General features: G+C 42.9%; 1 protein-coding gene across 1 annotated transcript in view; it reads right to left on the reverse strand.

Moving 5' to 3' along the window:
- The window catches only part of VPS4B (vacuolar protein sorting 4 homolog B), a 32,083-nt gene extending 20,976 nt beyond the window's left edge, over nt 1-11,107 (reverse strand). Inside the window, exon 1 of the mRNA XM_045458726.1 lies at nt 10,820-11,107. Within this exon, the coding sequence (XP_045314682.1) occupies nt 10,820-10,846 (27 nt within the window). The 5' untranslated portion in view covers nt 10,847-11,107. The remainder of the gene's footprint in view (nt 1-10,819) is intronic.
- Between the last annotated feature and the right edge of the window lie 3,812 nt (nt 11,108-14,919).

Here is a 14,919-nt window from a genome sequence, read left to right on the forward strand (position 1 = left end):
TCTCAGAAATGCAATGCTGTTATAGATAAATCATATAACAATAGTAAAATGTAAATGGTGTAAAACCCCCTCAGAAGCAATGGGGCAATGAAATTGGAAGAATCTGAAAATGCCCAAATCTTTTAATCCAGTAAGACAGTAACCAGAGGGGTCTTTTTTTTTTAATTTTTTTTTCAACGTTTATTTATTTTTGGGACAGAGAGAGACAGAGCATGAACAGGGGAGGGGCAGAGAGAGAGGGAGACACAGAATCGGAAACAGGCTCCAGGCTCTGAGCCATCAGCCCAGAGCCCGACGCGGGGCTCGAACTCACGGATCGCGAGATCGTGACCTGGCTGAAGTCGGACCCTTAACCGACTGCGCCACCCAGGCGCCCCCAGAGGGGTCTTTTTAAAAAACAAAAACAAAATTTGGAAACATTAATTTTAAACAGCAAACAGATGCCACACAATGGAATATTACAGGATCATTAAAATAATATTAAAACATTCACAATAATATGGAAAAATGTCTATAATGGGATTTTTTTTTAAAGCACAATACAATTTTTACATGTAGCAGGAGTTCAACTATTTGAAACAATAGCAAAAACAAGCAAAACCCAGGAAAAAGATGTAGAGAAAATTTTACACAGCTCATTTTTGATAAGACTCAATTTCTTCTTTTTCTGCTTTTTCTCATCTTCTAAAAGTGTCCATAATGAACATGGACTTTTGTGGTATTTAAAAAAAAAAAAACAAAAAACACAAAACCCCTAGACATAGACCCATACAAATATGTTAACGGACTTTTGACAAATTTGCAAAAGCAAGTTAATGGCGGAAGAAACAGTGCTGGAGCAATCAGACATCTTTAGCAAAAAAAAAATAAAGAAATAAAAAAAGAGACAGAGAATCTTGACCTAAACCACAAAAATTAACTCACTACACTGTACACCTGTAACTAATGTTACACTGTATTTAACTAACTAGAAATTAAATAAAAACTTAAAAAAAATCCCGTAAGTTCTTAAAAGCAGAGAATTTTCTCTAGCTTGAAGTAGGAGATAGGAGGCAGGAGAGGTCAGAAAGAATAGAAGCCTGATGAAAATCCACCCGACCACACTGGCACCCAAGCAAAAGAACCTGGCTGACAACCACATGAAACTGAAATCTGCCAACAACACGCATGTGTTTAGAAGCAGACACATCCCCAGAGACTTCATGAACAACCACCAAACAGACAAAAACGCAGCCCTGCTGACACCTCGGTCAGCCTGGTGAGACTCTGAGCTAGAGCCCCGCTGAGCGATGCTCGCCCTGGACTTCTAACCCACAGAAACGGAGATCGTAAGTTAAGGTTGTTGTAGGTTGAAAAAAAATTAAATCACAATGGATCATGGACTTTAATATAAAATATGAAACCATAAAGTCCTTAGAAAAAACTGAAAATCTCCAGCATCTACGGCTAGGCAAAGTTCTTAGACTATATGTGCCAAAAAACACAGTATATAAAATGAAAACAATATGGGACTGGCATAAAGACAGACACATACATCAATGGAACAGAATAGAGAGCCCAGAAATAAACCTATGTATGTACAGTGAATTAACTCACCACAAAGGAGTCAAGAATACCCAAAGAAGAAAGGACAGTCTCTTCAATAAATAGTGTTGGGAAAACTGGACAGCAAAATGCAAAAGAACGAAACTGGACCACTACCTTACACCATCCACAAAAATTAACTCAAAAGATTTGAACAGAATACCTGACACCATAAAACTCCTTGAAGAAAATATAGGCAAGTTTAGCTCCAACTCCAGTCTTGGTGATGATTTTTTGGATTTGACACCAAAAGCAAAGGCAACAAAAACAAAGATGAACAAGTGGGACTCCATCAAACTAAAAAGCTTCTGCACAGCAAAGGAAACCATCAACAAAATGAAAAAGCAACCTACCACATGGGAGAAAATATTTACAAATCGTGTCCTGCTAAAGGGTTAATATCCAGTGTGTAGAGAGAAGAATTCATAAAACTCAATAGCAAAAAAACCAAGCAACCCAATTAAAAAATGACTCGAGGATCTGAACAGATATTTTCCCAAAGACATACAAACGCCCAACAGGTATATGAAACAGCACTCAAGATCACTAATCATCAGGGAAATGCAAATTGAAACTACAATGAGCTGTGACCTCACATCTGTTAGAATGGCTATTATCAATAAAACAAGAAATAGCAAGTATTGGTGAGGATGTGGACAAAAGGGAACCCTTGTACACTGTTGGTGGGACTGTAGCTGGTGCAGCCGCTGTGGAAAACACTATGGAGGTTCCTTAAACATTAAAAATAGAACTACCATATGATTCAGCAATTTCACTATTTATCCAGAGAAAACGAAAACATGAACTTTGTCGAAAGATACATGCACCTCAGTGTTCAATGCAGCATTATTTAAAATAGCCAACTTATGGAAACAACCTAAGTGTCCACAGACAGACGAATGGATAGAGAATGTGGTTACGTACACAATGGAATATTATTTAGCCATAAAAAGAAGGAAATCTTGACGTGTGACAACATGAATAGAATTAAGGGCATTACGCTAAATGAAAGAAGTCAAAGAAAGACAAATACCATACGATCTCATTTATGTGTGAAATTGAAAGAGAAAACATCCATAAATAAATCCAAGCTAATAGATACAGAGAACATCCAGGTAGTTACCAGAGGTGGGGAAAGGTGAAACAGGTGAAGGGAGTCCAAAGATCCAAACCTCTAGTTATAAAATAAATGTCATAAGGATGTAATACACAGTATGGTGACTACAGTTAGTAACACTGTGTTGCATATTTGAAAGTTGCTAAGAGAGTGTCTTAAAATTCTCATCACAGGAAAACCATTTTTGTAACAATGAAAGGTGACAGGTGTTAGCTAGACTTACTGTGGTGTCATCTCACACCGCATACAAAAAAAAAAAAAAATGAATCCTGTTGTACACCTGAAATGAATATACGTCAATTATACCTCAAAAAAAAAAAAAAAAAAGAAAAGAAAAGAAAAATGATAAATTGGACCTCATCAAATTATAAAAGTTTTAGTCTGTAAAAAATCCTACTAAAAGGATGAAAAGACAAGCTACAGACTGGGAGAAATATTTGCAAACTACATATTTATAAAAGGACTAGTATTTTAGAATAGAAAGAACTCCCAAAACTCAACAGTTTAAAAAGAATCCAAGTAGAAAATGGGCTGAAGACATAAACAGACATTTCACCAGAGGATATACACATGGTAAAGTAGCACACAAAAAGATGTTTAACATCACTAGCCATTAGAGAAATGCAAATTAAAACCACCATGAGATATCTTGAAACATGTATCAGAATGGCTTAAAAAAAAAAAAAAAAGAAGTGACAATAATACCAAACGCTCCAGAGAACTGGATCACTTACACATTGCTGGTAGGATGTAAAATGGTAGAGTCACTCTGGGAAACTGTTTTGTTTTTGTTTTGTTTTGTTTTTTTTCACAAATCTAAACGTGCAGCTACCATATGAACCAGGGTATTTACCCCAGAGAAATGAAGACTTCTGTTCACACAAAAATTTATACATGAACATTCCGATGTCCTTCAACCATACAGCATGGTTAAACAAACTGTGCTACACCCATACCAAGCAGTACCCTTCAGTTACAAAATGAAACTACTTTGATACACACAACATGAATGGATCTTGAGGAAGAACCGATTCCAGAAAGTTACATATCCCGGAAAGTTACATATCGTATGATTCCATTTATATAACTTTCTGGAAATGACAAAACCAGAGATGGAGAGCATATTAGTATTGTCAGGAAACAGGGATGGTGGGGGGGGGGGGTGGCAAGAAAGAGAGGTGATTGTGGTTCTAAAAGGGCAACAGCGGGCTCCTTGGTGGCTCAGTTAAGCATCTGACTCTTGAGGGGCGCCTGGGTGGCTCAGTCAGTTGAGCGTCCGACTTCGGCTCAGGTCATGATCTCACAGTTCGTGAGTTCAAGTCCCGCGTCAGGCTCTGTGCTGACAGCTCAGAGCCTGGATCCTGCTTCAGATTCAGTGTCTCCCTCTCTCTCTGCCCCTAACCCATTCGCATTCTGTCTCTGTCTTTCTCAAAAATAAATAAAAATTAAAAAAAAAAAAAAAAAGTCTGTGTAAGCATCTGACTCTTGATTTCAGCCCAGGTGAGGATTTCATGGTGGTGAGACTGTGCTGGGTGGGGAGCCTGCTTAAGATTCTCTCTCTCCCTATTCCTCTGCCCTGCCCCCGCATGCTGTTTCTTTCTCTATCTCTCAAAAAATAAAAATACACTAAAACAATTTATAAAGGGCCACAGGAGGGGTCCCTGTGGGTAGAACTATTCTGTATCACGACTTTGATGGAGGATCCAGGAACTTACCCATATGACACAGCTCTGCACACACACACACACACACACACACACACACACACACACTATACATGAATACAAGTAAAACTAGAAAATCTGAGTAAGACTGGTGGAATGTATCAATGTCAACATCCGGGTTATACTGTACTATAGTTTTATAAAATGCTACCACTGGGAGCAAATGGGTGAAGGGTCCACAGAACCCCTCTATATGATTTCTCACCATCGCATGTGAACCCATGGTTATAGCAAAATAAAACCTTCATCAAAAAACCATCTTTAATATTTAAACACACACACACACACGTAAATAACAAGCATGGTTTATTAAAACATTCCACCTGGATTAATCTAAGTAGTAAAACTGTATTCAACAAAAGAGCCAGTAGAAAAAAAGGATCATGGTTATGCTATATTAAAAATAAGCATATAAGAAAAAAACCACTCAAACAATCCCAAATCAACCATATGTGAGAATATTATATTTTGAAGCAGTTGCTAATGGAATGCATAGATGGAATGAAAGCTGTAAATAGGAGGAACAGACCTTCCCTCTGTTGTTGCAGGAGGGAAAAAAAATGGTAGAATTGATAAGATGTTGCACAGTTCAAATAGCTGAATTTGGTGCTGAATTTTCAAAAGTCTGGTAAGCTAGGTGGGATATAAAGGGTGAACTCCTAGCACTCATACGTGTGGGCAACCGGTGGACTGGGGCACCTTGTCACATAAAAATGCACCTACAAGACTCCATGGCTGAGCCATGCGGGGGAAATAAGTTCTTTCTTATTCTAGATACAATTTTCTTCTATTATTTTGAATTGCTGTGCCGCTCACTTCTCTAGCTATATGTTCTCCTCATTTGCAGTCAGTCCTATTTTCAGCACCACAGTGATGGTTAAGGAAAACTCTTACAGTTGGTATTTAATTACCTAGCTCCAAATACGGTAACAATGACTTTAAACCAGCCCTTCTTTGATGACGGACAGGCCTGTATTTGCACTGTCCAACTGTGAGCCACTAGCTACAATCGGCTTCTGAGCACCCATGGCTAGTGTGACTGACGAGTTCTAAATTTTGAGTAAAATTTAAATTTAAATAGAGGCGCCTGGGTGGCTCAGTCAGTTAAGCGTCCGACTTCCAGCTCAAGTCATGATCTCACAGTTCTTGAGTTCGAGCCCCTCAACAGGCTCTGTGCTGACAGCTCAGAGCCTGGGGCCTGCTTCAGATTCTGTGTCTCCCTCTCTTTCTCTCTCTGCCCCTACCCTGCTTGTGCTCTGTCTCTCAAAAATAAATAAACATAAAAAAAATTAAAATACATAAATTTAAATAGTCACACGTAGCTACTACTGGACAGTGCATGTTAAACCTTTAACCAAAAATGATTTGAGGGTATGTATCTCTTTTTCCCTTGCTGAACACCCCACTTCAACCTTGGTTCTATCAGCATTTTTCATCTGAAATGAAAGTGACTGTGTCTGGTGTGGTTTGGGAGTGCCAGTTATTCCTAACCCTGACCACTTCCATCGCACGTGATTCAAAACTACCACCGAGCCTCCCCAGTGGTCAGCCTGCTTCCACACTCAACACCCCGGAGTCCACCTGGCAGCCAACGATGGGCCCTCTTCGGTGGGTTCGCACGGTAGTTAATAAAACCCAGATGCTGGCTCACGGTCGACAGGGCCTTAAATGACCTGTGTGTGCCCTGGCTCCTTCGGGATCTCACCCCAAACCTGTTAGTTCGCCTTTACTCAGGAAGCCTGCGCACGGCTGATCCCTCGGCCTAGAATGTTCTTCCCCAACAGGCACAGGACAGTCTCTTTTTCACAGTTCAAATGCCAAGTCCTCAGAGAGGCCCTCCCTAATCTACTGCAGAGGCTGCACTCTGCCCCTGCTCTCGGTTCTCCCCCACCCCAGAGCCGGTGCCTGGCACACACTGGGCACTTAATAACATTGCCGAACGAAGGAAAAAAAATCCCCTATTGCTTTCTCAGAATCTTCTTCCTTTTGGTTATTCCACCCCTATCATCTCTAACAACTTGCCTCCACTGGATGTTTTCCTGCCTGTCCATGCTATTTCTCTCCCCTGGGCTCTGGAGACCACCCCCATCTTCCTTCTCTGACATCCACTCTATCAATCACATGCCCACTCTGCTGCTCTCCCCAACGTAACTTTTTTTTTTTTTTTTTTTTTTAGTTGGGGCCTTCCTCAGCATTAAAATATACGTAAAGTCCTACCTCGGACTCATACCTCCAAAACACAAACGAAAACCCGCTGGCTCTCCCCAGTTTCTAGGTTCCTCCCTGGTTAACATCTTCCGTATCTCTTCACCTCTGGAGCAAAATCCCAAAGAGAACCCCGAGTGTGTCATGCTTTCTTGACTCCTCCAATGCTTCCTGCTGCCTTCCAGGTCTCGCAATGACCTAACTTTGTCCGCAGCCTTCAACCCTCAAAGCAGACATCTGGACTCGGCCTCCCCTCCGGCCTCCATGGCACCCTTCTCTCTCAGTTCTACTCTTGACTGTGCAGGGATTCTTTGGCAGGCTCCCTTTTTTCTCTCCTTCTATGCCAAGATTCCACAGCCTTCTTGTTCCTCCTCATGCTATGAACTCTCCGAGATACCCTCAACCTCTGCTACCATCTGTATGCTAAAAACTCTCCAATGCTTGTTTCCAGCTCTCTCCCTCTAGTTCTACACACACGTCTCCAACTGCTCATGGAACATTTCCACTTGGTTGCCCGTACATGCATTTCAAACCCAAAAAGTTCAAGATCACCTGCGCCCAAATATGTGCCTCTTCTTGTAATCCCAGACCCAATTCTTCCCCACTGAGATATCCAACCCAGGAAGAGGGGCGAAAACTCAGCCTCCTCCGCACCCCTCTTTCTAAATGCAGAGCCAAGCCTGACTTCTTCCTCTCCAATCTGTCTTTGATTAATCCTTTCTTAAGAGGTACTACACTACTTTGGCCCTCCCCATCTCCCATCACACAGAACCCTGCCTCCTAACTGGTCTCCCATGTGCCCAGGGTGGCTACCGGTCTGGCTGTCCCCCATGCACGCATGGTAGTTTCCTTCTAAAACAAAACCCTGAGCGTATTACCTTCGCAGACTCCTGACTACAGCAGGATGAGGACCAAGCATCTCCGTGTTAGCACACACCCTTCCATGGCCTAACTAGGCTTGTCCACTCACCTTATGCACGCAGTTCCAGTCATGCCAAACTAATGGGACAACTGAGACTTCATGCCTTTGTTTATAGTGTACTCCTCACCTGGAATATCCTATCCAGTTATCTCCCCACGTAACTCCAGCTTCTCTAAGACTCGGCACAGTCACGGTCCTCCTGCTGCAAAGTGTCCCTGATACCCCCAAGTGGCCTACCCTATGCTTCCTCTAAATTTCCACTGCCTCTGTTACACATTTCCAAAGATTACACAGTATCCCTGTTAGCCACTCAAAAATTTTTTTTAATGTTTATTCATTTTTTGAGAGAGAGAGAGAGAGAAAGAGTGGGGGAGGGACAGAGAGAGAGGGAGACACAGAATTTGAAGCAGGCTCCAAGCTCTGAGCTGTCACCACAGAGCCTGACACGGGGTTCGGACCCATGAACTGTGAGATCATGACCTGAGCTGATGTCGGGCACTTAACCGACTGAGCCATCAAGGCGCCCCAGCCACTTTATATGTCTTTTCACATCAGAATGTAAGCCCTTGGATTTCAAGAGTAATATATTTCTTTTATGATTCCCTAAGACTTAGCAAAATGTATGGCACATTTAGGACTGAGTAAACCTTGAGTTCTACGTATACCGCATTACTCGCAATTTCTGCCAACCCTCTCTAAGGTTTATTGCACTTCTAGACTGAGGCATATATTCTTTTTCTTTACCTGGAATGCATCCCATTTTCTGGTCCAAGAAGGCATAACTTCATAGTGAAAAAAGTACAAATGTATAACGCATAAACCTGGATTCAAAACTGTCTTCTATACTAACTGCATGTCTTGGGTTAAATCATAACCTTAATAAACTTTGGATTCTCATACCGTGAAACTGAAGTAATATTCACCTTGAAGAGTTGCTTTGAGGATTAAGATCACACCAAACACCCGGTGGACAGTTAGTGTCGGCACCTTACACATTATCTAAGCTCACATCATCTCCTCTGTGGAACATTTCTCAGTTACCTTTGAAGAGTTAGATAAGCCCTTCCTTTCTGCCCTCCTATACTAACCTTTAATTCTATCATAGCACTACTGTGTTATTTTATAATTTTGAGTTTTAGTTATCTGCATTCCTCCATTAGTTATGAGCTCCTGGTTATGGGGAGTTTTGCCTTGTTTGGTGGGAAAGTTATTTGCTATTTAAGAATATTCTTCATCCAAATTTTCTAGGTTAGAAGGTTAAAAAGGTTTGAATGAGAAAGTGCACCTATGACCCAACCACCATAAAATTAAACATCTCTCCCCGTTTAAAACTAGCAACGTGCCTTTCATTTGTGTCAACCTCTAGCCGATTCATTAAGGAACATCCAACAACCCAATTCAAATATGACGCAAACTGACCATAAAACCAAAGTACAATTCTTGCAAAAGAAAAAACAGGGGCGCCTGGGTGGCTCAGTGGGTTGAGCACCCGACTTCGGCTCAGGTCATGATCTTGCAGTTCTCGAGTTGAGTTGGAGCCCAGCATCATCGGGCTTGCTGCTGTCAGCCTGTCAGCGCAGAGCCTGCTTCGGATCCCCTGTCCCCCTCTCTCTTTGCCCCTCCCCCACTCATGCTGGCTCTCAAAAAATAAAAGCCTTAAAAAAAAAAAAAAGGAAAAAGGTTATCAGTAAATGGATGAAAATTATGTTGCAGAATGTCCAAATTACATGCAGTTTTGACAAGCGAAAAGCTGATGAAATAAAGAGTTAACTAAAAAACCAACAAATATGAAGACAAGACACTTCAAAAGAAATCACTTTTGATATTAAAGAAACAATACTTTTATCAAAGAAACAATACTTTTTCCAAAAACATTTACCAAAAAGACCCTTTCTGAATGGGCTACAAAAAAAGTCAACGCTAAGTGGAGATTGTTATATCTTAGTCTAATGCAACCCTGTTGGAAAAGATACACACAAAAATCAACACATGACTTATTCTTCATTCTAAGGAATAAGCCATAGTTGCAATTACAACATTCTGAGACATATAAAACATTTATTTTCATAATCTTTTGGGTTGATTTTCAAGGTAAAAATCCCAAGAAAGGGACGCCTGGGTGGCTCAGCTGGTTAAGCGACCCACTTCCGCTCAGGTCATGACCTCGCGGTTGGTAAGTTCGAGCCCCACGTAGGGCTCTGTGCTGACAGTTCAGAGCCTGGAGCCTGCTTCGGATTCTGTGTCTCCCTCTCTCTCTGCCCCTCCCCCACACACATTCTGTCTCTCTCTCTCTCTTTCTCAAAATAAACGTTAAAAAAAAATCCCCCAAAGCTCCTTCCTATCCTACCTCTTTCTGTGTGTGAAATTCTGAGTTCTATTTTAATGTATCTACTTTCAGTGATCTTTCTTGTCAATTACCCAGGTTTGAGCAGGTCCTCCATTATCCTTAGTGCTTGTACTGGACAGTCAATGAATGTCTCATCAACTACTGCAAGACGAAGACAAGGGTTCAATATTTTATGCTGATCTTTTGCCCCAAAATGACCCAGTGGACTGGGAGTCCTCGAGGCTAAGTCACATTCTAAATCCCTCTGAAACCTCAGATCCATTCTGGGCATCGGAGGCACTATTTCACAAATTTCTCAATGAATCTCACAGATGTCCAACAATCATGTCTAAAAGTTTAAGGTTCTACGATTTATGTACAAAACACCGTACTCACTGCGGTAAGGGTGGGGAGGTGGAGCCACAAAGCTTAAGAACACTCCCTGATTTTATTTACATTTTGGGAGCCATGGCAGAGTGCACATGAATGCATAGCTCAATGAACTGACGGATTCCTCAAATTCCAAGACTGTCCTCACGTTTCTATTCACCTGACAGCTAAAAGAGAAGGGCTTTGCTACACCAGCTTGAGACGGAGAACTAAGATCACCAGTGCTTTGCAAACATTACGTTCTTTCCTCTCTGTCTTACAGTGATTGGAGCGTCTGTGCCTCCCGTTCAAAGCTCTGCCCAGTTCTGTTCAAAAGAGGAAGAAAACCCACCTCAACAAAAGTGAAGCGTCTCGCACAGCGGGTGGGCTTGGGAGATTCCCGGAGCAGGCGGAAAGCGCCCGACCCTCCCACCTGCGGCTGGGCGGGGGCGCCGCCCTCCTCCGTCCGGCACCAGGGGCGCGGCCGCTTCCTCCCCCCTCCCCTGTCTCCAATCCTAACCCCGCGCCGCCCCTCGGCTCCGGCTCTCCAGGGCGCGGGAGAACAGTGATACCTGGAGATTGGACGAGGTGGATGCCATGGCGGAGATCCGAGGCGGCTCCCTGGGGAAGAACTAGGGCAGAGGAAGCCAACAGCGGCAACGTCGAACCGCGCCCGGTGTTGCCTCAAACGTGCGCAGGCTGGTAGCCCTCGGACCCGGAGCGACGCCTCCCCTTCGCGAACTGGTTCCAAAACCGCAAGCTGCTCCAAGCGCCGCCGACCCTTCTCAGAAAACTTCCGCAATTCTGAGCCCCCCCTCCGGGCTCTCGTCCCGCCTCTGGCCTCAGCACTTCCGCTTTCGTCATCAGCACGCGCGCTACCCAGTCTCCAGCCATTCTGGTCTCGCCGCAGCCCTGGGGTCTCGCGATGCCGGGAGCCCGGAAGCGCTCCCGGGCCTAGTGGAAGTCAGACTGGGCGCAAGCGCACTGTGGCTCTTACGTAGGGGCGGAGATGCGTCCTAGAGCCAAGATCTGTTACGTTTTCTTCTTTTTCCAGATGTTTTACACTTGAGGTGAATTATTGGCTCTGGCTCCTTTCAGTCCACGTCATGGAGCGTGCCCTGTAGTTCTGTGGCTTTTGAGTGAAAAAGTCATCCCGTCCCCAAGACCCACCATTTGGGGACTTGGGGCTCGTTTGCTGTGTCTCATTCATTCCGTTTTCTCCTCTGTAAGATGGGGTTAATTATATATAGTACCCACCCCAGGATTGTGAAGAATGCTAGTAGCATGCGCTGGCATAGTGTTGGGTGAACAGTAAGATCTCAGTAAGCCTCAGCGTTTATTACTCAACACTGTACACTTTATTCAATAAGTTGTCATGGCTCCGTGAGGTCCTGAGAATGTTAGTAAAAGACAGGTGTAGTTGCTGTCCTCTAGGAGCTCACGGTTTGGTGGGGAAGCAGGCTCCTGAACACAAGTCTTATGAAACTGGCAGATCAGATTATCTTTTACACCATTTATAAGGAAGGCTAATGACTAGAGGTTAAGTGCTTTCTGTGAGATCACATGTCAGGGATTAGTCGCAGACCTACAATAAGACCTTGCCTCAGCCTTTCTATCGTTTGCAGTCAAAATCCTCTTTTTCTTCATCCTTATGTAGGTAAGCTTCCCAAAGGAAAGTGAAATAGGTATTTAACCATTCCTCCATTTTATTTCCTACTCACTCCCTAATTCTTCCCAATCATCTGATGTCTCCTAAAGTTCTTCCCTCGCCCTTCTTACTAGGTATTGTCAACTACCCAGTTCTTGAACTCTCACTTGTGGAGAATCCTAATATTCTTTGTCTTTCTCCTTCACTGTCTCCCCTTCTTTTAAAAAAAAAATTTTTTTTATTTTTATTTATTTTGAGAGCAAGCGGGGGAAGGGCAGAGAGCGAGTGAGACAGAATCCCAGGCAGGCTCCATGCCATCAGTACAGAGCCTGATGCGGGGCTTGATCCCAAGAACGGTGAGATCATGACCTGAGCTGAAATCAGGAGTCAGATGCTTAACCGACTGAGCCACCCAGGTGTCCCACTGTTTCCCCTTCTTATTCTTCTCTATCTGTAGCATTGTGTCAAGAGTCATGTTCTCTTTAATCAAACTACTCCATCCCTGCTCATCTTATCCCCTTCCTGGACTTTATATAGCAATATAATAGAAATGACTTCCCATCTACATCTCTAGGCCTAATGCTGTCTTCTGTCTTGCATTCATAACCTTCCAGAGATCTCCAGAAATCACAGGACTTTCCCACAAGACAAATTCAACACATTTGAAGTCAAGTTAATGATCATCTACCCCAAACTTCTCAGAATAACATCACGAAAACTCCATCGTCCAGGCTCAAAGCTCAAAGTCAGCCCTCTCTCTGCCTTCATCTGCCAGTTCACCTTTCCACCCCTCTGTTCCCTTCCACTTACTGATAAATGCTGTAGGGATCGCAGCCCTTACAGTGTCAGCACATCAGAGACATTTAATAAATACTAAACCTTTTAACTGAGCTGCTTAAAAGAAATTGCTAGATCCTTAATGACTATTGGATAAACCTGATTTTCCCTGAAGCTACAACTAGACTCCAATTTACCTTTCACCTCAATCCCTAAGAGTCTATGGAACACCCACTAAACGTAAGTCGACTAGGCATTAAAAAACGACAGAGATGAATATGATATGGTCTTTGCCATTCAGGAGTTTACAATTTAGTGGAAGACACAGACACAATAGTGAAAAGAGAATCCACTGATATAAATTACCACCATGTGCCAGGCTGCTGTGGATATTGGATATGAACCAAACAGTCAAAAATCCCTCTTTTATCACTATCAACAAATCGTGTTAGTATCACGTACCCTCAATATTCAAAGAGAAGGCTATCGTCTGTAAGGTATTTTCAAAAACCCGTAATTTTAGTCTACTCGTGAGAAAACACAAGAAAAACACAAATTGAGGGCTTTTCTACTTCTAAAAAATGCCTAACCAGGCTCTTCAAAAATGTCAAAGTAATGAAAGATAAGAAAAGACTGAGAAACTGTCACAGATTGCAGGGAACTCGGGAGACATGACAACTAAATGCAATGTGGGATTCTGGATTGGATCCTGGAACAACAACAAAAGACATCAGTGGAAAAGCTGATAAAAAAAAACACAAATCAAGTCTGGATTTTAGCTAATAGCACTACACTGAAACAAATTTTATAGGTTTTTTTTTTTTTATGTTTACTTATTTTCGAGAGAGACAGACAGAGTGCAAGCAGGGCAGGAGCAGAGAGAGGGGGAGACACAGAATCTGAAGCTGGCTTCAGGCTCTGAATTGTCGGCACAGAGCCCAATGTGTGGCTCGAACTCACAAGCGTAAATATCATGACCTGAGTGGAAGTCGGATGCTTAACCGACTGAGCCACCCAGGCACCCTGAGTTTTGATAAATAAACAAGATAAGATGCCAACAGTAGGGGATATTGGGTAAAGTGTATATGGGCAGGGCACCTGGGTGGCTCAGTCAGTTAAGCGTCTGACTCTTCATTTTGATGCAGGTCATGATCGTGCAGTTCGTGGGATCGAGCCCTGCATCGGGCTCTGTGCTGACAGTGTGGGGTCTGCTTGGTATTCTTTCCTCCCTCTTTCTCTGCCCCTCCCCTGCTCATGCTCTCTCTCAAAATAAATGAATAAACTTAAAAAAAAAAAGACTATATGGGAATTCTCTAAATATCTTTGCAACTCTTTTGTAGTTATTATTTTAAAATAAAAGATTTTTTTAAAATTCCTGCTCGTTGGGAGTTTGCATTACAGTGGTATAGAAACTTGTTACTTTTTCATGTTGAAAAATGTAAATCTAGGGGCGCCTGGGTGGCGCAGTCGGTTAAGCGTCCGACTTCAGCCAGGTCACGATCTCGCGGTCCGTGAGTTCGAGCCCCGCGTCGGGCTCTGGGCTGATCGATGGCTCAGAGCCTGGAGCCTGTTTCCGATTCTGTGTCTCCCTCTCTCTCTGCCCCTCCCCCGTTCATGCTCTGTCTCTCTCTGTCCCAAAAATAAATAAACGTTGAAAAAAAAAAAAAAAAGAAAAATGTAAATCTAAAATTGTTACCTGTATCATGGTTTATAAAATACTTCCACTACATTATCTTATTTCTTAATTCTGCGAAGTGGATCTTAAGCATCCCATTTTTACAAATGAGGAAAACTAAGCCTCAGAGAGATAGATGGTCCCCCAATCCATGCAGCTTCTAAGTGATAAATCTGGAGTTTGATCCCAGGTCACATGACTCCAGATGGGATGTTAGAAGACAGACAAGGACTCATAGACACAGGCAGTTTGCACCATGAGGCCACAGAGGAGGGGATGCTTAATTTGGAAGGAGCGGTGAAGAATTTCTCGGGGAAGGTGTCAGTTAAACCAAATCTTAAAATCTTAAACTGGTTTGGACAGAATATAGGCCCTTTCGAGCAGAGGCAAAGCATGAATAAAGGCACAGGAGAATAAACATCTGGCATGTTTGAGGGAAGGCTAGAATGGGGGAAGCGACAGGCGCTCTGGGGAAGGAGAGGCAGGAGGGAAGCTGAAAACCGCACCAGGAGGCACTGACTGGTGCTCAAGGCTTTGAATGATAAAGAGTTCAGACTTGGTTGGCAGGGACT

This window comes from Leopardus geoffroyi, chromosome D3, assembly GCF_018350155.1.
Source record: "Leopardus geoffroyi isolate Oge1 chromosome D3, O.geoffroyi_Oge1_pat1.0, whole genome shotgun sequence".
In the NCBI taxonomy this organism is placed as follows: Eukaryota; Metazoa; Chordata; class Mammalia; order Carnivora; family Felidae; genus Leopardus; species Leopardus geoffroyi.